Source organism: Lissotriton helveticus, chromosome 6 (assembly GCF_964261635.1).
Source record: "Lissotriton helveticus chromosome 6, aLisHel1.1, whole genome shotgun sequence".
Taxonomy (NCBI): Eukaryota; Metazoa; Chordata; class Amphibia; order Caudata; family Salamandridae; genus Lissotriton; species Lissotriton helveticus.
In genome coordinates, this window is record NC_136067.1 from 821,905,704 (window position 1) to 821,932,743 (window position 27,040).

At 49.1% G+C, this 27,040-nt stretch overlaps 1 protein-coding gene across 3 annotated transcripts in view; it reads right to left on the reverse strand.

The window, feature by feature from the left end:
* ARMC2 (armadillo repeat containing 2) overlaps nt 1-27,040 on the reverse strand; it is a 397,692-nt gene that overhangs the window by 112,890 nt on the left and 257,762 nt on the right. For all 3 annotated transcript variants that reach the window (XM_078646857.1, XM_078646858.1, XM_078646859.1), the window contains one exon: nt 4,754-4,853. In XM_078646857.1, coding sequence (XP_078502983.1) covers nt 4,754-4,853 — 100 coding nt within the window. The remainder of the gene's footprint in view (nt 1-4,753; nt 4,854-27,040) is intronic.

Consider the following 27,040-nt stretch of genomic DNA (forward strand, 5'->3'; position numbering starts at 1 on the left):
CTCTGTCGTCTGTCTTAGCCCGAACAGGAAGCAGGAAGCACCTGGTACCTCATCGCCACTCGCAATGCTACAATCCCTTTGTGCTTGTTCGGGGCTCGAACACGCAGTAGGGGCCTGGATGGGTTCCCCACCCCGTGGAGTGGGCGAATGACTTCTCCTCATCTCATCTGTGAGCTGCCCTGCCCCGCCTGCCTGCCAAGCTGCAGCAGCAGGTGATGTCATTGGGTTATTGTCAGTTACTGCCAGCCATGGGGGGGGCGCTCCCATGCCTTTGCGGGGACGCCGCCACAGGCCGGAGATGTGTACTCCGCTGCACCTCGAGGAGTTTGACTCCACCACCGACATTGAGGGGTATATCATTGTGACTCAAACTGGGTTGTAGATCCCCCCACAATCTACATTTCTTCCCTGGTCCTCGTATTATACTTAGGGCTGCCGTGTCATCACACGTGCGCATTGCCTTATGTCTTTTCTAATGAATTAAGTAATTGAACACTTCAGAACTTCCTTCCTGTCGCACGTTACTTTGCCTCGGATGCAGTCAGTAAGTTAGATCACATAATCACCATCTTCTGCTCCCATGTATGCAGTATCGCCGTACAGTTGAAATCCCTGCAGCACCTGCCTGTACCTTCATCATAGCGATGCTGATGAACTGAGTTCATCGGGCCGTTTAACATTTGTATCTGTTAGTTGTAGTGCTGTGCAGTGGTAAATTTGACAAGGGCGGGTTTATAAGCAATTTATTTTAGAATAGTGATCATTCCTTTTATGCTGTGTATACTTCTACACTTGCTTTAGCTAAGTTATATATAATGGTGTTTCCGCTTTCGGTCATATGTTGTGATGCATTATAATGGGCATCAGTAGCTGGCATGGTATATAAGTTATTCCGTCCATGCAATGGTCCACGTATACTGACTCTATTCGTGAGCGTTGATGTAGACATGCTCGACTCTTTCTCTGCCAACAGGTATCAACAGTGAACTTGGGTGAATTAAGGCACTCCCAACGTTATGTCTGGGAATGTAAAGATCTCCGGGTTTACCGGGCCAAATTGCAGGGATCCTGGTAGTGTCTCCGTTACTAAGAGCAACGCAGTATTAACAGCCTAACAGAGTCGCGGTAGTCATGTCAGATTTTGCAGGCACACCTCACGGTGCCCTGATCTGCAAACAATATAGACCAGAAGACATCTATATGATCTGGGGGTAAACTTCTGTTAAAGCGAAAGCAACGCAAAAGACACAACAGATTCAGTTTCCTCTAGTAATGTCGCACAGAAAGGTCCTATCACTTGGCGCACTGACGGATAACAGATTTATTATAAGATTTACCCAGAATGCTAGAGGCAGGACACGGTCCGGGTCAATACAATAGAAAGCACATTCCCCGGTTCACATAGAACCACCCCAGCATCCCAGACAGCTTCCATGCGATAATTGAGGCGAATTACCTCTAAGCTCAAAGTCAATTATGGGTTCCATAGCCTTGCTGCCCTAGATCACACCTTGAGGACAGGGTGAGATTACATAATACTTTACCTGCGTGCCAATTGGGGGAACAACCACCAACTTACATTAGCCCTGACGGGATGCTCAGGTACACAGTAAACTAGTTAAGCTATAGGATGTTGGTAGCCCAACCCTGCCAGAGCTCCTGGGTGAGTGATCTATTGGCCCCGTGTAAGCAGAGCAGCACCCTCAAGGGACTCATCATTAGGAGAGCTGCGGGACAGGTGTCCTTAGGGCGGTTGTAAACCTGAGCATCCGGGGGCTTGCCATATAGAGCTCCGCCCGGTGGGGGAACGCCTGATAGGTCCACCGGGGGGAGGAGTTATCCTCTCAGGTTCTACACCGGGCTATGGCTGCGGGTGTTTCTTTGGCTAAAACTTTAGGTACCTGGCAACGAAGGGTGGCCGCAGACCTAGGGCGCCACAGACGCTGGCTAGTTAGAAGAAATAAACGGATTGCAGTTGACGTTGGAGTTCTCCATTTAAGTAGGCGGCTGAGCCTCTTTGCAATGAATTCATGCAACCAAGTGGGACTGGGGGACGACCTTGATATCCAATCATCAAGGCTCTTAGCACAGATGGTTATCCGCAGCAGAGGTGAGATGATACAGCGAGGCCCCATGCAACTTGGAGAGTTTTAGCCTTGACATGGGTGTCAGCAATTTAGAAGGCCGTTTTTTCATGCTTCAAGGGCTTTGGGTTAGGAAACATAACAAGGCCAGTTATAACTGGACAGGCGGGGTGCCCCACCCCCCCGCCCCAATCCCTTGTCTTAGTTTCAGCCCCCTTTCAAATTTAAGTTGAGGATGCCGGTGAAAGAGGGTAGACCGCTGCCGCGCACCGGACTCAGCGCACTGAGCAGTGAACTGGGATCACGTGCCTCTGATGGTCTGGTGACTCCTGGCCCCATATGGAAAGGGGCGAGTTACCAGGAACACGGGAGGTTGCTCGCATGCGCGTAAACGCATCCATGCGCAACTGGGAAGCGCTAGAAACATCCGGATGCAGATAAAAAGCTAACTAAAAGGCTAGGTAGTGGGGGCTCTGGGCGCAGCGGGTGCCACGCCCAGGGCTGTGGAAAAAGAGAAGGCGACCCCCATACAGGACAGGCGCAGGAACAGGACCTGAAGCCACAGTGCGAGAGGCACAATACTGAGTCATACATAGCCAAGGGGCCCTTCTTGGGGACTTGGTTCAACGGCACCCCGTTAGTCCTTAGGGCGGTTGTAAACCTGAGCAACCAGGGGTTTGCTAATAACGCCCCTCCTAGCTGGGCAAGGTGTGAGTTGACTCTCCCTTGTTCAGAGGTGGGCGGGGCAGGTGGACGATAGGTCCACCGGGGGAGGCTTGCCTCCCCGGTCGACACGTGGCCAGGGCCACTAGTGTCTGCTTCTTTGGCTCTACTTCAGGCGCCCTGCAACAAGGGGTTGCGGGGTGGAGGGGTCGCCTGTCAGTTAACCCGCTCTGTTATTTGTACCACAAATAAACCTGCAACTTTTTATTCCCAAACATACTTGTCTGTGTATCATTTGGGTGGAGGGTTGTGGGCCAAGGGTACCGATGCAACTACTATGCGGGAGGCCCGCGGTCCCTGCAGGGGACCCCATAGGAGGGCAAACCCCGTAGTAGTGCGCAGGGAACCGCAGGCCCGCCTTGGGGAGGGTGTGTGGGCGGGGCCGGACTCCAGGCCACCCCCCCTTTTGCCTGTACTGATATGGGGCGCACTTCCTCCTTGGCGCCCTCTTTGCTGCTGCCCCTTGTCCCCGTCGGTCGCTCCTGGCTGTCCTCGCCAGCCTAGTCTCAGGCCCCGAGCCCCCTCCTCTCCCTCACTTCCCCCCACGACGCCGGACGCGAGGCCCGCAATTTTACTCCCCTCCCTACCGCTCACCCGATGGAAGGGGGGAAGTGGGGAGGGGGGAATAGTAATGATGTTTTTGTCTTCCAGGTTGCAGGAGGAGTTACAAGGCGACCCCCATACAGGACAGGCGCAGGAACAGGACCTGAAGCCACAGTGCGAGAGGCACAATACTGAGTCATACATAGCCAAGGGGCCCTTCTTGGGGACTTGGTTCAACGGCACCCCGTTAGTCCTTAGGGCGGTTGTAAACCTGAGCAACCGGGGGTTTGCTAATAACGCCCCTCCTAGCTGGGCAAGGTGTGAGTTGACTCTCCCTTGTTCAGAGGTGAGCGGGGCAGGTGGACGATAGGTCCACCGGGGGAGGCTTGCCTCCCCGGTCGACACATGGCCAGGGCCACTAGTGTCTGCTTCTTTGGCTCTACTTCAGGCGCCCTGCAACAAGGGGTTGCGGGGTGGAGGGGTCGCCTGTCAGTTAACCCGCTCTGTTATTTGTACCACAAATAAACCTGCAACTTTTTATTCCCAAACATACTTGTCTGTGTATCATTTGGGTGGAGGGTTGTGGGCCAAGGGTACCGATGCAACTACTATGGTTATGGGTCGAGCAGCTCAAGAGAGCGAGCAAACCACGCTGCCGCTGCCACCGTGACCTGTTGTCTCCGCCCTTCCCCATGTGTAGCCAATGATGGATTGTACCATGTGAGGAGGAAAGTGGGAGAAACAGGAGAGGAGGGAACAGCAATTGGATGTGGCCTAATGGCCAGAGCGGTGGACCTTGAAGCTGGGGAACCATGTTCGAGTCTCTGCATCAGCCCTGGCTGTAAATTGAATGTGTCTGTCTGCAAGGCAACTGGTGGTCATGTAAAGAGCGCTGATACCTTTGAGTCCATTTCTTGCTTTATAACACTGCAAAACACGCCTTTCCTCTCTGCCCTGTCGATGCAACCACTCAGAGCTAAGGCAGGCAACGGATGGGAGGAGGTGGTGGGAGGGGATCCCAATGGGAGAGATGAAAATGAATCAGCGGGCACCACGCACTGCAGGAGAAGAAACCAACCATCAGCTGAGCGCCAGCCGATGCAAGCAAAAAAGTGTGCTTCACAAAGATTAAAAACATGAAGAGTAAAAGCACATGTCACAGGGGCGGCCCTCATGGGCGGTTACAACAGTAGAAAAGGAGGGATTACTACGCAAATTAACCAACGAAAAATAGGTATTTACAAAGAACAGTCAAATGAGACAATTAAAACATGGGCAGTGCCTAAAGCCCATATTCCAGACACTGCATGTCTTGAAGACATAGTGCATGCGCTGCCTAGGCGACACCTGTAAATAGATACGTCAGTGAACTGAAAATGTTAAATTAAAAACATAGAACAAACCTGCTTTCTTGGGTGTTTATTTAATACCTCCAAGAATAAGAAGTAACATCTCGGGCATTCTGCTAGAGTTGCACAGCAGTCATTGTAGGATGAAAGTTTGCTGCAAAAACATTTCATGGACAAAATTAAAAATACTTATTTTTGCAATACAATTTAACTTACTCATTGCATTGACATGCTGTGCATAATAGCATTTTTGTAATACAGGATTATCAGGAAAGGCAAATACATTTCACTACATGTGAAGTCATGTAAATATGTACTGAATTCACGCATGATCGTTTCTTAAAATTCAGTCCAGTGCGTTGGCTAACATGATATATATATTAGAAAGTATTTGCCTACATATAGCTTTAGATATCTGTTGAGTGCTATTTCCAGCACACAACACACACTACAGCACACAACACACACTACAACAAACAACACACACGTACACATACAGTAAGAGACTCTCGGACAAACCTCTTTCAGCCACAGGCTCTGTGGTTCAGCTAGCTTTAGAAAGTGGTTAATTGTTCCCCCATAGATAACATTTTGGTCTTATTATTTATACTTATAAACAAAGCTATTCAAAATAGGGATTATAGACATGTTTGCTAAAAGACTACTCAACGATTCAGAAAAGGGGTGGTGATGGACAGAGCATCTGAGTTAAACAGAACACTCATACCCAGTCAAAAGATCAGGGCTTGATCCATCACCGTTTTTCAGCTCACTGCACCATCCCAGTTCAGAACCTGGCTATATGCAAATTAGTCTGACCCTGGCCCAGTGCATCATGGGAACAGGGCAGACCAAACTACCAAGCCAATTCTTTACTGGAAAGGAAACAAGCTTCCGGGGACCGGTTTCTGGCATTACAGCCGTCTTCGGCCCGGCTTGCTTGAATCCTGATGGTGCAGTGAGCAAGGGACTCACATCTGAGCATACCCTGCCACTCCTATAGTGGCCAAAACGATTCAGAAAGGGGGTGGTGATGGACAGAGCATCTGAGTTAAACAGAACACTCATACCCAGTCAAAAGATCAGGGCTTGATCCATCACCGTTTTTTAGCTCACTGCACCATCCCAGTTCAGAACCTGGCTATATGCAAATTAGTCTGACCCTGGCCCAGTGCATCATGGGAACAGGGCAGACCAAACTACCAAGCCAATTCTTTACTGGAAAGGAAACAAGCTTCCGGGGACCTGTTTCTGGCATTACAGCCGTCTTCGGCCCGGCTTGCTTGAATCCTGATGGTGCAGTGAGCAAGGGACTCACATCTGAGCATACCCTGCCACTCCTATCTGAATCATTTTGTCCACCATAAGCGTGGAAGGGTATACTCAGACATGAGTCCCTTGCTCACTGCACCATCAGGATTCAAGCAAGCCGGGCCGACGATGCCTGAAATGGCAGAAACCGGTCCCCGGAAGCTTGTCTCCTTTCTGGTGAAGAATTGGCTTGGTAGTTTGGTCTGCCCTGTTCCCATGATGCACTGGGCCAGGGACAGACTAATTTGCATATAGCCAGGTTCTGAGCTGGGATGGGGCAGTGAGCTAAATAACGGTAATGGATCAAGCCCTGATCTTTGGACTGGGTAAGAGTGGTCTGCTTAATTCAGACACTCTGTTCATCACCACCCCCTTTTCTGAATCATTTTGTCCACCATAAGCGTGGAAGGGTATACTCAGACATGAGTCCCTTGCTCACTGCTCCATCAGGATTCAAGCAAGCCGGGCCGACGATGCCTGAAATGGCAGAAACCGGTCCCCGGAAGCTTGTCTCCTTTCTGGTGAAGAATTGGCTTGGTAGTTTGGTCTGCCCTGTTCCCATGATGCACTGGGCCAGGGACAGACTAATTTGCATATAGCCAGGTTCTGAGCTGGGATGGGGCAGTGAGCTAAATAACGGTAAAGGATCAAGCCCTGATCTTTGGACTGGGTAAGAGTGGTCTGCTTAATTCAGACACTCTGTTCATCACCACCCCCTTTTCTGAATCATTTTGTCCACCATAAGCGTGGAAGGGTATACTCAGACATGAGTCCCTTGCTCACTGCTCCATCAGGATTCAAGCAAGCCGGGCCGACGACGCCTGAAATGGCAGAAACCGGTCCCCGGAAGCTTGTCTCCTTTCTGGTGAAGAATTGGCTTGGTAGTTTGGTCTGCCCTGTTCCCATGATGCACTGGGCCAGGGACAGACTAATTTGCATATAGCCAGGTTCTGAGCTGGGATGGGGCAGTGAGCTAAATAACGGTGATGGATCAAGCCCTGATCTTTGGACTGGGTAAGAGTGGTCTGCTTAATTCAGACACTCTGTTCATCACCACCCCCTTTTCTGAATCAAAAGACTACTCAACAGCCTTTAATAAAGTCTACAGGAAATGCCTATGGTATTAATGGCATTCATGCGGTATTGATAACATCAGAATACACTTTCTACTTCAGTTACATAAGGAAACCTGGGGGCAAGTCAAATTATCTGATGGGCCTGGTCTCATACCAGAACTACAAATAGCAAATGACATAAACAAGGCTGCATCTCTGCCCCTTTACTAATTTCACTATGCATAGCCGATCTGTCAGAGACTTTTGCTCACTCTGATGTATACGCCCTAAACAAGTTTGGACAAGAATAGATTATTCATCTCGCTTACACAGATCACCTGGTCATGTCTTTGATGCAAACAGTTCTTCAACGTCAGTTAACTGACTAAATTATAATAATTATACAAATGGACCAACAGTTAACTTTACAAAAACTAGGGGCGCTAGGTGGCGCACAACCAAAATGGCCGCGTGCCTGTGAGGCTCCAGCCCTGCCGAGCTGGAAAAAGTCTGTTAACCTCATCCTACATCAACTATACAAGTATCCAACCTTACCACGAGCTTCCTGAGATGATGCTGATTCCGTAGATACCGATTTTGTGCGCCTAGTCTGCAGTGCAGCTGTGAACGTGTTCGCTGACCCCTGGGCGGACTGCTCCGTCTCGATCTGGAGCCTGCGGCGCGGCGGAGCGGCGGCCCGCACCAGGAAACGCCCTCCTACCAGTGAATAGCGGACTTGCAACGTGAGTCCCTGGGCCGGAGCGCTAAAGGTGATCGGAGCTGGGGCTCACTCACTGAGACCGCTGTCGGAGCCTCTGGAACTGGTGCCGCGGCTTGGGATCGAGCTACGCTGTGGCGCAGGAGACTGTCGGCGGGGCTTGACTGTAGCAGGAGACGAGGTGCCGGCGGCTGGAGGAGTTCGGAATTGCTCAGCGCGGCACATACCATCACTCCCAGGTCATGACTGATTCTGATGACCGATCCCCGGGACGACACCATTTGCTTGCCGTAGATGGTGAAATTGACGGCTGCCATTTTGTCCCGCAGCTTGAGCGCTGTCCGTGATTGAAACACAGAACCTTTAGAGATGTCAGAGACCGCCGCAATATAGCGTAAATACCATTCTCGATCAAGAAGTACGCATGAACTGGCACCGCAGTTACTTACAGGTACTACAGTTCGCCCCATACTAACTACGGCCACTGGTACCGGAGGACATTTTGCGGTGCTTGCACGGAGCGCTTAATCAGCGGGCTGGGCCTGAGCGGTGCTTGGGAGACAGTGTCCCTTTGAAGCAGTGGTGGGACTGGACACTCATACCATGACAATCTGCTGTCCCCCCTGGCCATCCGGCAGCAATTTGGGGGCCCCCCGTAGGGCCTGGGTCATCTGATACCCCCTTGCGTCTTTGCTGCTACTGCCTGGCAGTGCGCCCTCACTCATTCACATTGTAAGCACAGTGCGCACACATGTGAAGCACCCAAGGTTACAGCTACTGCCTATATTGAAGCCGATAGACATGCATTTGGGCACAGTCTTGCTATCACTAATTGCCCCAGTCTGCATGCGGAGATTGCTACTACTTGATATCCTTGCTCACTGGTTTGCGCCTGAACGCTGAGAGAGCCTCTGGTTATTTTGTTTAACGCCTCTGTTGTATGCGCTGGCCTGCAGTATGGGGCGTACTGACACCAAGCAGACCAAAATCCCATTTGAGACGCGTAAGACACCAAGGTCGAACTCATCAGACCATGCGGACTCTGAGACCACAGACGCGCCTGAAGACGATTGGAAAGCTCTTCTGTTAGGCATGAAGCAAAGCCTTACATCTATAGACGCTAAAATGAACACAATGAATAGACGGATGGAAGCAATGGTCAACAAACTGGACTAACATGACCAGCGTCCTAAGGAGGCGGAGACCAGAGTTTCGGATCTCGAAGACAGAGCCACTGCAAGCAAAGGGCAGATATCGCAGATGGATAAGCTGCTCAATATTATCGCTGATAAGAATGAGGACTTGGAGGCTCGCTCCAGAAGAAATAATGTCCGCATTCTTGGCCTGGCCGAATCAACCAATGTGGGTCGAATGGAGTACTTCATCAAAAAACTGATTGTGGACCTATTTGGCAGAGAGTCCTTTCCGACACATCTCACGGTGGAAAGGGCGCACAGATCCCTGGCGGCCCGTCCGCCCCCATGGGCAACGCCGAGACCAGTAATAGCCCGCTTTCTAAACTATCGGGATAGGGATACGGTCCTGCGCCTGGCCCGTGAAAAGAAACAGGTTCACTACGAGAACACCACATTGGCGTTCTTTCCAGACTTCACACAATCAGTGCAGGATGCCAGGCGTAAATTCACAGCAGTCAAGAAAAAGCTTCAGTTGCAAGAAATTCCTTAAGCTAGGCTGTAACTGGCGAAATTAAAGATAACTCATCATGATAAAACAGCACTACTTCCAGAACCCGCAGCAGGCTTAATCTGCACCGCAGAGCAGCATCCAGGGAGTCGGGGCGCAACAACGTTCCAGATCCCACTCTCCATTGTCGGATCCAGACTGAAACACGCTATAAACATTGGTTCTCCTGGGACTTATATTGACACTCTACATTTGGCGAACAGCTCGATTCTGGTGATGTATACCCATACTTAATACTAATTGTAAAATGTCCTGCTCGGCACCTTACCTCCGTCCCACCATAGCTGCCCGCCTTAAAGCGGAATGGTTGGCGGGTGCAAATATGGAGGAAGTGGGTGAGTTGTGAGCCCCTTGGTGATTTCCACACTTGGGCATATCCCCAATTTCTACGCTAAGGAGAGAGAAAGTAATTGTTGTTTACAGATGGGTTTTTGGGTGGGGAAGGTTCAGGTACCCGGCAAGTTGGGGGAGCCGGCGTGGGTGGTGGGAGGGAGGTCTGGGAATGCATTATTCCAGTATTTACAGCAAACTGTGGTTAACGATGTCAGGTTGAGTACAGATTATTATAGTGGAGGGAATGGCAGACAACACATGTAATTCCAACAGGATGCATCCTGGAATGTACGAGGACTGAACAACCCCAGGAAGAAAAGGCAGATACTTGGGTATTTAGATAGAAATTACATCACGGTTGCTATGCTGCAGGAAACGCACCTGAGCCCTAGTACAGAAAGTCTGTTTGCCTCGCGTTGGGCCTCACACCAGTGCTTTGCATCTTACTCTAGTTATTCCCGGGGAGTGGCTATATTGGTTACAAGGGGGAGCCTTATGTAGCCAGTGGAATGGTGGCAGATGTGAGGGGCAGATTCTGCCTGATATGGGGGAGACTTCACTCCTGGGATGTGACGTTTGCCAACTATTACGGTCCTAACACTGATGATCCCCAGGCCCTACTCCAGTTATGAGGCAAAAAATCCAGGAGATAGGCACTACTTATGTCATATGGGAGGGGGACTTCAACACGGTGTTACAATCATGAATAGATAGGTCCTGAGCTTCCCCGGCACACTATACACTCACGCAACGAACACTGCCTAATATCGTAACGGATAATCGTTTGCTGAACTCCTGGAGACACAAACATCCTACGTTACAGGAGGGTACACACTACTCTGCACTCCACTCATCTTGGGCTAGGCTACATGATTATATCTGCAGGAATGGCGCACTGGCTTGGTGAGATGACCCATCTGGCCCGCACATATTCTGATAATTCCCTGGTTATTGCGGGCATCCAGGCCCCTTTACAATTCTCCCCTAACAGCAGCTGGCGCCTCAACCCATTACACCTACAGGACGTAGTGTTTAAGGCGGAGCCGGAACAGGAGATTCATGATTTTTTTTAGCGTAATGTCAAATCTGTGCCCAGCATCACCACAGTATGGGAGGCACTCAAGTTAACGGTACGAGGCTGGTGTATAGCTAAAGGTGGGGGGATACTTAAAACGTTGCGTAATGACCTCTCCAAATTGGAAGAGGAACTTAAAAAATTAGAAACTGGCATAAGTACCAGCACAGATGTACAGAGTATGGTGAGGTAGCGGATAGGGAATGTAAATTCCGGGGGAAACCACACATGGCAAGGATATATGGGGAGGGGGACAGGCCGTGGAGGGCCCTCGCAGCTGCGACACGTCCCCCTAAATTCTCCAACTATATAACAGAGTTACAGGATGCACAGGGCAATATACACAGGAATCTCCCTGATCAACTGTTTAAGTTCAGAGACTTTTACAAGACTCTGTACTCTTCCCAAAGAGGCACCACGCTTAACTTATCTGACTATTTTGAGGATACAGCGCTTGCCTGGTTGGGGAATACCCAGCGGAAATTTCTGAACTTGGATTTGGAGTTAGATGAAATCACGGAGTCTATCAGGCTGATGAAGTCTGGTCGAGCCCTGGGGTTCGATGGGCTACCTATAGAGTTTTATAAAATCTATGCTTCAGTCCTAGCTCCCATACTGAAAGAGGTATACTATGTGTCATTGGAAGAAGGTCGCTTACCTAGCACCATGCGCGAAGCCCTAGTAACCTCACTATTAAAGTCCCCTCTTTATTGTGATTCCTATCCCTTTCGAACTGTGATGCAAAAACAGCTAAAGTCCTGGCGACCAGACTCAATTTGCTGATGCAACGCCTTGTACTCCTGGACCAAGCGGGGTTCAACGTCGCATAATCTTAGGACCCTTGCCGCAGTTTTGCAAGATATCGACCCTAACTGCTCTGCGATGGCAGTATTCCTAGATGCCACCAAAGCGTTTGATTCCCTGGAGTGGGATTACCTACTGGGAACTTTGGAATACATGGGGATGGCCGCTACCTTCCTCCAATGGGTGCAGCTACTTTATGCTCAGCCGGTGGCGTCGGTATTGTTAAATGGTGCCAAGTCCACCCCCTTTACCGTATCCAGAGGAACGCGCCAGGGGTGCCCGCTGTCCCCTATTTCGTTTGCCCTCGCCATTGAACACCTGGCTGCGAAGCTTAGACACTACCATAATGATAAAGAGCTAATCTACCCGTCTTTACAACTGCTTATCTCCTTATACGCAGACGATATGACCTTGTATGTTAACAAACCCCAGGATAATCTCAACCCCATACTAAGAGAGATAACTAAATTCTGTGATATTTCCGGAGTGCAAATAAATTGGTCAAAATCTGCGGTCTTCCCCCTAACAAATAACACCCCCTCACACCAGCTGGACTACCCTTTAATGTGGGAAACTGACGAAATAAAATACCTTGGCATACATGTCACTAGAGATAAAGATGCGTTAATGAGAACTAATTATGGCACGGCTATTGATAAAATAACTGATACTATCATCAAATGGCTACTTGCCTCTCCATGGCGGGAAGGATCTCTTTAATCAAGATGGTACTACTGCCGAAGCTTTTATACCTTTTCATTAATATTCCATATGACCCAGGCAGTTTTTTCTTTAGTACACTCAGATCTCAACTTACGAGGCTCATATGGGGCGGGAAGCAAGCACGACTTAATCTAACCAAGCTGATGCTACCATATCACCTTGGTGGGTTTGATGTCCCAAATTTTGAATTTTATTATTACTGCGCTCAGGCCCATTTTGCAACATACTGGTTCCACCCGACACCTTTCATGCCTCATCTGGCGATTGAAGACGGTTACATGACTCCGATACCCTCATCTGGCTACCTTTTCACAGCGGTAAAGGAGCGCGAACGAGACCCGTCCACTGTGGCCTGTACTGTACTGGCATGGCATCGGATAGCGCGTGAATTGGAGAACACTATGTTATTCTCTCCCAAGATGCCCCTGTCACGTAATACCTTGTTACAAGTAACGGGTGAGGGAATCTGTCGAAGGATGCTAGACGGGCCCCAAGTCTTGCACCTGGGGAGACCTTTACATAACAGGACAGTTCCGTTCCATGGAAAAGTTCTTTGGAACACGCATGCCAACGATCATGGACACTTTATGTACACTCGCCTCCGGCAAAGTTTGAAGGCTGTTACCCCTGGCTTTCCTATGGAGCCGGATACACTAGCTCCTTTACATGCCTTCCTGCAGACGGAGCCCCCACGACATGCCATATCCCTCCTATATAAGCATACACAGAACGCACCGCTATCCACCCAGCAAGGGCCAGACTTGAACGGGACAAGGATTTAGATACACCACTGACTGATGACAAATGAAAACTCAGTTGTGCACAGACACAGGCCAATACCAGTAATAGTAGGCTACACCTTATTCATTTTAAATTCTTGCACCAGCTGTATCACACTCCTGCTAAGCTGTTCAGTTTCCGACTCAGGGATAATCACAAATGTATGAGATGTGGTCAGGAAAGGGCGGACTTCCTGCACCTGGCGTGGAGTTGCCCTCCGGTGGCAGACTTCTGGTCGCAGGTGTTTGACGGGATGTCAGCCATGATAGGAGCCCAGATGACACCGTTCCCATTATTGGCCCTTCTGGGACTGATTCAGGACGTTAATACAGTACACAAAAGGTTCTTGTCAATGGGAATGCTGTTGGCGAAATAGCAGGTGGCATATCGCTGGGGAAGGGGCCGTGCCCCCAAGTTTAAGGACTGGATTCACACAATGGCTACCTGGCAGGAACACATACATCATTATGTGGATTTGCTACCCATTAAGTCACGTCCGAAGGATATTTGGGGCCCACTAACTTCCTATCTGCTGGCGCAGGAGGCGAGTTGCGAGGAAGAAAGGGGGAGTCAAGGCTGGAGACAGGGTGTGCTGATGGGTCCGGAAACCAGTCCCTACCCTCACTGGAGGCATTGCCTAGGTTGTAACTATGCTCAATGATAATGTTGAGGGATCTGGGCTGGAGTGTGGATGCGCTGAGGCCTCCTTGCTGTGCTTATTGGGACTGACAACGGTGCTCTGAGTTTGTAAATGTATTGGAACTGTATCATCTTAGTAATTTGTATTGCCTAAACCTCGTATATGCTGATGTAAGATGTTGCCTGCACAATGTGTTGATATGCTACACTGACAAATGTTAGACTGTACTATGAGATCTTTCGACCTGCATCGTGGTTACTTGGGAGGGGAAGTTACTGTCACATAACTATTGGTATGGGAAGGTGTCATTTACATGTACAATAATGTGACAAATGATACTTGGATTTATATTACACTGATGTACCGTACAATTTCTTAAATAAAGGTTTTTAAAAAAAAAAACACTTTACTAAAACTGAAATTATCTTGTTTCGATGCCCCAGTGCAAGATTTATACGGACTCTAGAAACTTTTTCGACAGAAAAAGTTGTTAATTAGCCATAACTTGGGATTAATATTGATAACAAATTAAACTGGAACTTCGGATCTCAAAGCTAGACTCCAGAAGTATGGATGGGTGCAAGTGCTTCAAAACACTTTTCCGGTAAATAAGGAGGACGGGCAATCAGACTTTCCATTGCTACAGCTATTACTTAATTAACCCTCCTACTCCATCGCTCTTGGCCTTTCTTATAAGAGTAATCAATAGATTAGAGCAAATACTCGTTAATTTGTTTTGTAATTTACTAAATGTTTGGTCATCCACGCCTCACTGTAGACAGTCACAAAACTAGACTGCATTAGACTGTTATTTGACAGCAGCAAATAACACCGCATTTGTCAACTTTACCACTGTTTGCATTTATGCAGAAGAAAACACTCTATAAAAGCTTAATCTACAATGAAGTTCTACTTATGACTCCTACGGCACAGTCCCAAACTAGGCAATGAATAAATCTGACCTTTCCGGACCCAGCGGCGAGGGGTAGGTCCATCCACGGAGACACGGGAACACACAACCTGAAAGCAAAGAGGTTTAACCCGATGTACTACCTGCCGGGTGCTGTTGTTGTAGCTCACCATTGAACAGATAGGCAATACAGCGCAACACAGGTACACCATCCTTTTCCATTTAATATTTATATTCCGAGACGGAGGAAAAGATACTTTGTAGACAGTTCACACGATTTAAACTTAATCTGATATTGGTCCTGAAGAATCGCTAGTCAGTGGACAAGTAGCGAGAAACATCTTGACCCAGTCATACACAAACTAGCCTAGTCTTGCACAGGGGTACATAACTTCCCTTCGAGCCTAGTCTACATCTCTTTTAATTGGAGCAAGGGACCCCTAGAATAAACCTGAAATGGTACCCTCAGCCCCATTTTAATCACCATAATGTCTACACCACCTTGGCCACATACCCGCACTTCACCCATACGGCAGTTGGATAAAAGATCTCCGCCAAAGAGCCCCTCTTAGAGGAGCATTGCCGATGATGAAGCATGACACCTGCAAGGGTATGTGAGGCCACTACATCCAACATATTGGATGCCCATCCGTAGGTTTCCCTTTGTCTCCTATGCCATCCAAACAACTGTACGGACCTAACACATCCCCCCTTCATTAGGAACAGCCTAGAACTATATTTTTGTTAATGAATACATCTACTCACTAAAGATGACCAAATACCGTAATTGGAAATACTTTCTTCTATGAACAGTTTGTAGCATAAAGCTTTAAGGACAAATTAAAAGCATGGATTACTACAAAGACTTACTTCAAACATAAACTTATAAAAAATGTATTTACGTGCAAAACTCTTATAGTGTGAAGAGACAACTCTATTAAGAATCCGACATTAAGGCAAAGACAATAGAAGGTTTTATAAGACTGAGACGACTACATTTCGATCCATCAAATTAATGGTTCATGGAAAAATATGAATAACCAGCAGAGAAAAAATTATCTATTTATAATAGATGAAGAAATGATAGAGCACATGATGTGTCTGTGTCTCAGTTTGCTTCATTAGCATAAGAAATAGTTGCTGCCTTTTTTTAGAGGAACTCATTTTAGATCAATTAAGGAGGCCAGTATATTTAGTTTCGAAGGCCTATCACAAAGATCCATAGCATGTTTAATGAAATATTTTGAAGTGGTTCAAAATCATCTTATAAATATTTTATAATGATCAGATGACACTCATTTGATTATCAAAAACGTATTACGATACATTAACCTGCTATTATATGCTGAAGTATTAATATTTAATAAGATGTGGCCACTTACATTTCAGTGTACATAGTTAAGCATACTTAATATCATGTGCATAATTTAGTTTTAACTTGAACTTGTTTTTAGCTGTTAAATAGTAACAGATTTTATATTCATTTTGTAACACTTTATTAGCACCTACTCTGTGCATACAACAACCGGGAGAGTGATTAAAGTGCTGTGGACGATGTGCCCCTTCACTGGCTGGTCTGGTGGGAAGCAGTCTCCGAAGCCACCTGGACATTCTTTGAGGGACCCTATCTTCTGTCATCGCTTGACTAATGATACACAGTACAAAAACTGCCTGTTTTCCGCTGGGTTTCGACAGGAAGGGGAGACTGGTCTAATGAAGGTAAGAACAGGAGGGCACCCACTCTTGTCAACCAGTCACTCACCCATACATTTACTGAGACACCTAATCACTCACTTATACAGTCAGTCATACACCCAATGAATAATCCATACAGGCACTCACACACCCACTGATTTACCAATACACTTTGGTATATATATTTAACACTCAAAAACTTTTTTCAAACACTCACAGTCACCGGGTGATGTCATCATGAAGGTCATTTGAGATGCCATCCGTGATGTCACTGACGATGTCATGAGTGATGTAATTTGTGAAGTCATAAGCAGTGCATTGCGGGGGCGCGAGTTATAGTTAGCTCAGCTAACTCTAACTGCTGAATTACACTGGATTTGTATGAATGAAACCTGAGCCTAACTGTAATGTCCCAGAAATCTTTTCAGTGACTTTCTGTGGCTTTTGAAGTAGTAGTCGTGTTTGAGGAGTGGTGCAGAAAAGGGACTGGGCCTCTGTCCAGCTCCTAGAAATCCCGCTGTGTATGACTTACAGGAGGTACCAGGAGGGCTTCTTGGCCCCTATGGTCCATCAGGAGTAAAGTGGACTTCATCCCCCAACCAGTAATTTGCCAGGAGGTGCGTTTACAGAGTGGTGGAGAAAGGAGGCATGGCGTCCGAAGGCCTCTTAGCAATCCTGCTGTGTGGGACTTACTGGAGGTAACAGGAGGGGTAGTTGGCCCCCAAGGATCTCCTTGGGGGCCAACTACCCTTCTTGTTAACGCCAGCCCCTGGCACACTACTGGTTGGGGGAAGAATTCTACTTTAGTCCTGAGGCCATGCTCTCCACCTAAACTTGGTAACTTCCCAAGGTTCGCTGCTTCTATTTTGTATATCTCTCTCTCTCTCACGATTGTTTTTGAGGTGCCCGTAATTGTTGTGTTACCATAGTCTAGCTTGGGTAGGACTAAAGATTGCACCACAGTTTTTAGGTCTTCAATGGGGATGGATCTGCACGATACAGAGGAGTTGATGATTTTGGTCCATATAGAAGAGATGATGTGACATATATATTTTTTTGATAACCAATTTTTATTGATTTTTAGAAGTAGACGAAGAACTAAAAAACAAACAATACAGCATGTCAGATAGTGGTGTAACATGTAGATTCCAGCATACAGTGCAGGTACAGCAAGTACAGTATAGTTGCACTCCCTCCCCACAGCATAGCAGTAGAGCCCCACAGATCTGAAGATGGCATTCAGTCCAGCATACCTAGCCATTTGCCCCAGACTTTCTGGTGTATGGTGGGGCAGCCCTTGGCCTCAAACAACGGGAGCTCCTGTGCGGCACACTAGTCCACTCCCCGGCATCATTTAGCGAAAGACGGCGGGTAGGGTTCTTCCATGTAGCTGCTATGTTGTGCTTGGCTACCACTAACGCTGTACGCAGGAATGCCTTGTCCGCCCTGAACCCATCCAACCCGTCAGTGATGCCCAGTAGGATGTTTAGAGGGTTGTGAGGCACCTCCCATCCCAATACCTCCATAAGTTCTGTTTCCAAGGCGTTCCAGGAGAGGCCAATATGCGAGCATGTCCATACTATGTGAAAAAAACCTGCAGGATCTGAGCCACACCTCGGACAAGACGGGGTGGGGATCACACCCGCTTTGTGGAGGTGACTGGGGGCGAGGTAGGAGGAGTGAAAGTAGCAGAGCTGGACCAGGCGAAGCCTGGCGAAGCAGTAACAATTCGAGGTGCCATCATTGCATCTCTCCAATCCTCGTCCTCTAGTGGACCCATTCACGTCTCTCATCTGAGTCTCAAGTGGTCAAGAGATACAAGACCGGTATTAGTTAGAGAGCGGTAGATACGGGGGACCCCACCTCTTCCGAGGTTGCCCATCATGACCTGGGCCTCAATAGAGCTGTGCTCGGGTAATGAAGTGCCAGACTTAATATGGGCATCTAGGGCGTGGCGGACTTGCAAATATCTGTTGAATTGGGGAGGCTGAAGTGTATACCTGGATTGCAAGTCGGCAAAGGAGCGAATGTGGTCGCTAGTCTAGAGGTCCCCTAATTGTAAAATACCAATGAGGTCCCAACTCCTGAAGCCCATTAGGTGTACCACCTCCCCCAGCCATGTAACCTGCTAAAGCGGCGTCTGCTGGGATAGTTTATTTTGCCGGTGAGTGTGTTGCAAGGAAGCGCGCCAGGCCAAGAAGACAGCGTGGGTCACCATAGGGAGATCTCTGGGGATAGGGGCTCTGTATAGCATGGTTTCGATGCGGGGGGCCCAAATTGTTGAGTTCGATCTATAGGCCGGGTCAGACCAACCCCGTTGAACCAATCGTGGACCACCAGGAGACCATGTAATAGAGGTAGAGGTTCGTGAGTCCCATACCCCCATCAAAGGGAGGGGATTTGGTATTGGCGGAGGGTCATACGGGGTCATCAACCACTCCATAGGAATTTTATGACAAGATTATCTATGCCTCAAAACCAGGTGCGGGGAATGTGAAGTGGTATGTTCTGGAAAATGTAGAGAAACAGGGGGAGAATCATCATTTTAAATAGGGCTATGCGCCCCAGTGGATTGAGAGGTAGTGTTCCCCATTTCAGCAGGTCCTGTTTGGTCTTGGTGATTAGAGGGGTTACATTGAGAGCCCAGGCCAAGGCTGGCAGTAGGGCAACCCATATTTCAAGGAATTTGAAAGATTGCCTTCGGATAGGAATAGTGGACTGCCAATCAAAGGGGGACTTTGTGGGACTAATGTGGATTTGGTTGAGTTCCGCCGCAGACCAGAGATCTGCTCGAAGGTGTGTAAGATTTGCAGGCAGCGAGGGCCAGATTGGACTGGATCAGTGAGAAACAACAGGACATATCGTCCGTGTAAAGCGAGATGTTGTACTTGTGAGATCCCCCACTGCCAGCCCTGGATCCGAGTGTCAGAGTGGACCAAGTTGGCCAGGGGCTCCATGGCCAGGGCGAAGAGGAGGGGTGAAAGGGGACACCCCTATCATGTCCCTCTGCGAATAGAAAAAATATCAGCGAGTAACCCATTGACTTGTACCCGTGTGGTTGGTTTAGAGTATAGGACCCGCACCATATGACGAAACATGGGGCCCAGGCCCAAAACCCTCAGGACATCCGTCAGATAGCCCCAAACAACCGAATCAAAGGCTTTCTCAAAGTTGACTCGGAGAAGCGCCAGGTCGGGGGTGAGTACGTACCGGATGGCCAAAGCCACGTGGAGGCGCCGAAGGCAGTGTCGGGTGCCCCACGCCTGCATAAACCCGCATTGGTCTGGATGGACCAGTCTGTCCAGGTAGGGTTTGTGGCGCTGACCAAGGGCCGTGGCAAAAATGTTGACTTCCGTGTTAATCAAGGAAATGGGACGATAGTCGGCACATATGAGGGAGGGAGTTTGTGACTTGGGAATGAGAACTATGGTGGCTGTGTCCGTCTCTGGAGGAAAGGAACCTTTTTCGATAGCAGCTAAGTGAGGGGTGAGAATATCTCTGTATGTGGAATAGTATTCCTGCGTGTAGCCGTCCGGGCCTGGGGTCTTGCCAGCCACGACCAGCGAAATGGCCACCTGTATGTCATCAAAAGATATCTGACCCTCAAGACCATCAGACTCGATAGCGCGGGTAGGTGGAGGTCTTCTCGGCCAATCAGTTCTGCCAGGGAGGATTCAGGGATTCGGGTAGCATAGAGTTGGGAGAAGTAGTCTGTGAGGGTTTAGGCTATGGCTCGAGGAGAGTGTTTGAATATGTCCCGTCGAATCACAGACCTCGGGGATGATCCGGGATGCTAGGGGGTACATCGTCCAAACTATGCAGCAGCTTCCCGTTTTTGTCTCCCCACCCGTAGACACTGGCTACACAGGACCTCCAAAAGGAGCTTCGCTGAATCCAGTTAGATCTGCTTGATCTCGTCTCTCACTAGTTCCAGTTGGCTCAGGTGCGAGTCATCAGGCGAACCACTGGCGGTTTGCTCTGGACAGGCTGCTTGGGCTTCCAGGAGCATGAGCCTGCTGTCCTTGAGGCCATTCTTTGCAAGTCCACAACCGTGGCTTTTCCTGCCTTCCATAAGGCACCCGGAGATGGGACAGAGCCCGCGTTTGTAAGAAAGTACCCCTCAACATCAGCTTGGAGGGCCAATCTGAATGTGCAGTCATGAAGGAACCATGAGTTCATTCGCCACATTAGACGAAGAGCAGTGGACGGCCCCCCCATGGTCAGGAGCAATGGTGAATGATCGAGATGCCTCAAGGGAGGATGTCTATGCCCCTGACATTTGCACACTCAGGGGCGGTGTGAATAACAAGTCAATGCAAGAGTGACTTCGTTGAGCTGCAGATGTGCGAGTGTAGAAGAACGCTTGCGGGTTCCAGATCCGCCATATGTCACAGAGCCCCGCAGCTGTGGCACAATCAGTGAGAAGCTTGGCTTGAGAGGTGCGAGCGGGAGAGGGAGTTTCCGTGACGTCGAGAGTGTGCTTCATGACAGCGTTGAAATCCCCTCCTAGTAGTGTCAGTCCTGGAAGCATAGGGGCAAGTGTGTCACCTAAGCAGTGCAAGATCTGTGTATGGGTAGTGTTTGGAACGTAAGCGGAGAGAACATTTAGAGTGCCTTTGCATAATGATCCGGAGAGGGCAACGAAGCACCCGAGCTGGTCCCGGGTGACCAGGGAGGGCACAATGGGAAAATTGCGCTTTAGTAGGAAAGTAACCCCAAGGGAGTCCCTCGTGAAGCTGGAGTGCCAGATTCTGTTGAAGCCGTATCTGGCAAGGAAGGGACAGAGATTGCCCAAGAGGTGGGTTTCTTGGAGTAGGAGTATGTCTCGATTATGTCTCTGGGTGTATCACAGGACTGCTGTGCATTTTTTTCTATCTAATAGACCATTAACGTTCGATGACAGGACGCGGAGCGGGGTACTTTGGTGAGTCATTGTGTCATGGGTGTGTAGAGGAACCTGTAACGCTGTTAGAGCTTACTGCTTGGTGCCTGCGCTGAACGCGGAGAAGAAAGCGCCACGTGGGGTGATTGCAGCTTTGCCAAAGCAAGGTAATGCGTTGTCCGCATGAAGGTGTGTGATGGTGCATGCCTGGAAATGCGAAGGAACAAAGAACATGGGGCAATGGCCCCCAACCACCCCCCACCCTATACTTCAGAGACGGAAACATCTGTCGCCCTTTAACAAAAGAAGTCAGTGAGACGTGGTGGACCTCTCTTGAAGAAGGAACAAAGGTGACATCAGCAGAGACATCTGATCAGGGTATGCATCGGCAAGGCGTATTCGCCGTCCTGGCAATGCAGTGAACATATTGCGGAGCGTCAAGCAGGAATGTTTGGATTGCGGGAGAGATCACAGTCCGCGGAATTGACAGTCAGGATCCCCGGTGAAGAGCGTCCCGCAGTTGAGGGAACTGGAGTGGGAGCCTCTTGAGAATGGTGAGGCATCGACGGGGTGGTTTGGCAGTTTGATATTGAAGACACGGGCCCTGGGAGTCCGATTTGGCTCTGCGTACCTTCCCGTCTCCGCGGGACCGAGTATGCCTGGACCTTGGGGGTAAGCCATAGGCCTGGGGTCCCAGTGTCATTGACTTGATTTGGAGCCGAACAGGGCGCTCTTCCATCAGCCAGGTCCAAGCTGTCTAGGGGCTGTCAAAGAAGTATGATTTGTCCTGAAAAACCACTCGCAGCCTGGTTGGGAAAAGGAGCCGGTATTGCAGGTGAGGGTGGGCAGTTTCTGTTTTACGTCCGCATAGGAACGCCTTAAGGACTGGACCTCCCTGGTGTAGTCCGGGAATTTCATAATTGTGTGATTCTGGAAGGTTATTGGTCCATGAGAACGGGCGTGGTGCAGGACGAGATCTCTGTGCCTGAAATTTAGGATCCGTGCAATGATGGGCCGGTGAGGTGTGCCCGGAGGGGGCTTTGGAGCCAAGGAGCGGTGTGCAAGTTCCACGGAGAACCAGGTGGAGCGTGCCACTTGGTAACCAGGAGTTGATCCAAACCTCAATGAAGGACTCCATCAGCCGTGTTCGACTCCTTCTGGAAATCCCACCAGGCGCAGATTCTTGCGTCTGGAGCGGTTCTCAGTGTCCTCCTATGAAGTTCTTTGGTCTGGAACTGCAGGCGGACTACTTGCTCTTTTAGGTTGGTTAGATCGTTTTCGACTGAGGATATATGAGATTCCACTTCGGTAATCCGGGCCATCGCATTGCCGGATCAGAGCCATTGCCACTCGGACCTCCTCGATCTTGTTTTCCACTGAGGTTTGGGAGGCCAATATGGCTTGAAGAATTGTGCCGAGGTCTCAATGGGTTGGGGTGGCCCTCTGCACCCTCATGCCCACTCCCGTGGTCTGTGACTTTGTATTTGTCGATGGTGGTTTGGGTCGCGGGCATCTTCGGTCCCCGGTCGCGGCCCATCCTGGAGCGGGTGGCAGTTCACCAAGTACCAGAGTCTCTGTGTGTATGAATGTGAGCTCACAATGCCTGGTTGCACGAGTAGAGACTTTGGGGTTTGCGCTGGAATCGTGTTAGCGGGTGGCGGGTTCATAAGTTGTAGGTGGCAGGGAGGGCCCCACCCGCAGTCTACTGGAATGGTTCCGGCTACCTCGCAAGCCTAACCTCCGTGGACAGACCCTCAGACAGGGTACCCCCTTAGGCACAGCAGGAACTGAGCAGGGCCCAGCTAGAGTGAAGGACCTCTTCAAGGGCTTCACCACACAGTCATTGGTAGGGATGCTGGGCCCGCCTCAAGAGAAGGTGCGAGGCTGCTGTAGTTGAAGAATCTGGAGTGGACTTTGCGGGAGTTCAGAGGCAGGCCCGATCCCTGGAGGGGCCTCAGGCAATAATAGGGTGAATGGAGGGAGCAGGTGGAAAATTCACCGCAGCCAGACCCCGCAAGGGTATGCCGCGGGATCAGGCCTGGCCAGTCCGCAGAACAGGCCCAAGAAGGAGCAGGGCTGTGAGCCTGAGTCTTGACGGGGCAGACAGGAACACCACGAGTACAGAGCTGGCCTGGTGCGTGGGCTACTGGAGCTCGGTTGCGCCCCTTGGAAGGAGGGAGGGGGGAGAGGAGTGGATGCCGGAGGCCTCTCCCCACAACCCCACTGCCCGAGTGATTCAGCCGAGACCCCCCACCATGCAGGACGACTCTCCTCTTCCCCGCACCGTTCCGCTGCACTCACCAGAGCCCCCAGGGGTGGAGATCAAGTCCTGGCTAGATCGACGTGAGGGCCCATGGCCGCCAGTCACAGGGGCAGCATCGGAGGTCTCCACTACACTCGGGCACGACCAGGCCCCAAGACCTCCCTGGATCACAGGAGGGGGGGGTTGTGACCACAAGGTCCGCCCCCCGCCCAAGATGATGGCCGATCCCCCAGAATATGGCACAATGCATGTGCCACAGCCCCTGCAGGGAGGCGAGACACGGCATAACAAGGAGGACTCAGGCCGGGTCACACTGACAGGCGTCCCGCCCCAGTACGGGGCACCAGGTCCTTCGGCTCCCTCTTTCACGCGGCTGGGGGAATCACTAGGGTAATTATCAGGGTTTGCTGTACATATGATGGCAGATCTGATGGCCGGTTCCGGCGATGAGCATCAGTTCAAAGCTCCGAGATCCGGGGAGTGAGGGCCGCCATTACGGGTGAGGTGAGGTGAGGAGGAAGACCAGGAAACAAGGCGGCACAGCAGACAGGGCGCAGCGGTTGCCGCCTCAAGAGGGTGAGACAGGCTGCAAGGAAGCAGTGGCTGCAGCTTTCAGGGTCAGATGGCCGCAGATGTCGGTGGATCCTGGCCTGGTCTGGATGTCGGAGGGGTCTGGAGCACTCCTAGAGTGCGACTGTCATCCTTAAATGCCAAGCTACGCCTGTGACTTAGATTTTTAACAAGTGCCGCAGGAAGGGGGTTAGAGATGTGTGATGTCTGCTCCATGCTCATGAGTAAATTGAGGCCTTCTTCAGGGAAGTGGTTGAATTCAGTCCAGGTTACATAGCTTTTCAATTGCAAGGTGCTCAGGTAGGTGACCTGTGTTGCTGCGAGTGGGAGACAGACATTTGAAGGTAGGGCCTTGGGTGAACCATTTTCACAAGGGGGCCATCCTTGGTGTAGGGTGTGGAGGTGGGTGACTCAAGAGAGAGTTCGATGTTAGATATTTTTTCAGAGAAAAGTGTTGTGAATTCTTTGCAGCGCTTAGTAGAGTCAATAATTGAGTGTTGGGTGAAAGAGGAGGTTTGCTGTTTGAAGATGTTGAAGAGGTCTTTGGGTCTATTCCTAGACCGATCAAGTTAGTCTCGGAACAAAAGAGGCATTTTCTCTGAAGATGTGTTTTTTGTATTGTAGGAGTTCAGCCTAGAGGATCGAGAGATTGGTTAAAGAGAGATGTTGTCTCCAATTTATTTCAGCCAGTCAGAGTTGTCGCCTCTTATTGTTAAGGTCTTTATTGAACGAGGATCTGGAGAGGATGCTTCTTGATTCCTTGAGTTTCAGAGGGGCAACTGCATCAACGAGTTCTGTCATTTTTGTGTTGTCGTAGTCGGTAAGGTCATCTGCAGATGAAAGGTCAGGTGGAGGAAAGGTTTGGGAACTGACTAATGCTTCTAACTCTGTCTGTGGAATTCAATGTATGCTCCTCACCCAGTGCTTGGGACGGTTAGATTGGGCTGGGCCTCTGGGTCGATGGTATTGTGATTGAAAAGAATTAGATGGTGATCAGTCCAATTAGATGGTAGGATAGAATGGTTCTTACTGGCCATATATCTTCTGGCCATGCTAGACCTTTCAGAGGGACGATACATATGAATGGTTCCCCGTTGGAGCGGGTTGATGCCTTTACTTATCTGGGGGTTACCCTCCAGAGAGACCTGGGATGGACGAGCCAATTAGATATTGCAGTGCTAAAGCATCGCCAGCAGGCTGGCATTCTTCTGAAAAGGTTTAACTCCTCAACAACAAAGCCCATTAGCCCATTACTGGAAATATATGGGATGAAGGTGTTAAGCTCGGCCCTTTATGGTGCCGAACTTTGGGGTTTTCAGAACTTGAGAAATCTGACGCTAGCAGAAAATGAATTCCTGCGAAAAACAGCTAGCGTCCCTATAAGTACCGCGTTAACACCCCTCATGTGGGACCTTGGGGAAAAAGCAGTCCAAGACCTTGCCTCTTTGCGACCTTTGCTGTACTGGCACCGCTTATGGACTACAGATGAGTTACAGCATTATGCACTGGGCTGGAGGGAGATAATGGCTAAGGATGTTTGTCAAAAAATACATTGGCTGAAGGCCATTCGGACCCTATTATCTAGATTGGGAATGATGGAACTATGGGACGACCCGGCAAATGCTGCATTCCCCTCCAAGAAAAATTTGAAAGAAAAATATTGGGAGATGGTGAATGCAAAAGTTTGTAAAAAGGGCCTCTCCTCACATTTAACAGGACGTTTTCTGGAGTTTAAAGCCCAACCGAAGCTGGAAATATATTGGGATGCCATAGAGAAGCAGCAGGACCGCAAACTCTATTTTCAACTTAGAGTAGGCTCCCTTCCACTAAGGCCATTTACAGCTAAATGGACAGGCGAAAATGGAAAATACAAATGTCCTAAATGTGGGGAGGAACAGGAGACAATAAGTCATCTTCTTTTTTTCTGTCCCTTGTACACAGGCCCTAGAGCAATGTGGGTCAAGCCAATTTGTAAATTGCTTGGCACGCGCAGATGTGTAGAGGCTCTAAGAATCCTATGTACAGACTCTAGACCACTAATTTCTATTGCTCTGGCTAAATTTTTTTAATGGGCATGGGTAATTCGTACAAGATTAATTGCGGCTGAGATCTGAATATAATGTACCTATTGCTCTTATTAAATGAAAATATGGGGGCTGTTTCATCTATATGAGTTTTGTGCAATATTACCCTGGACTGTATGAAAATTGAGGGATTCTTTTACTTTTTTACCTTTTTAATATTTTATGAAATTATGAAAAATGATATTCGGCAATAGTCTATAATAGTTTAATCTTTTCTTAATATTTATTGCATTGTTCTTAATGGATTTTATATTGAAAAACTGTGGATTTTATGTGCTTTTATGACTTAATTGTCGAATAAAGTTTATGATGAGTGAAGGGATAGGGTGTTATGTTTTAGAGATGATTGTGTCAAAGGTTAAGCCCTTATTGTGAGTTTGTTTATTGCAATGTTGGGTAAGGTCATTTACTTCCAGGAGGGCGCATAGGGGTTGTACTATAGGATCTACAGCATTATTCAGGTGCAGGTTTAGATCTCCTATTGTGATATCTGTGCTGCCTTTTAAAGAGTTGTGCGCTATTGTTCACGAAATTCTTTGAGGAGTTGTGGGTTATCACTTGGAGGGTGATAGATGACATGAAATTTGATGGGGATGGGGCCTTTAAGGGAACAGCTGAACTCTCAAGTATTCAAAGGTAGGGTATTTGGTGGTGCGAAAGGGAGTTAGGCAAAGATTGTTTTTGTGTATCATGTTTACTCCAGCAGCCCTGCGATCCTTGGGGTGGCAACGAAAGATTGAGAAGCCCAGTGGGGTGAGGGGATCGATGTAATGGGAGGAGTGGTCTTTTAGCCA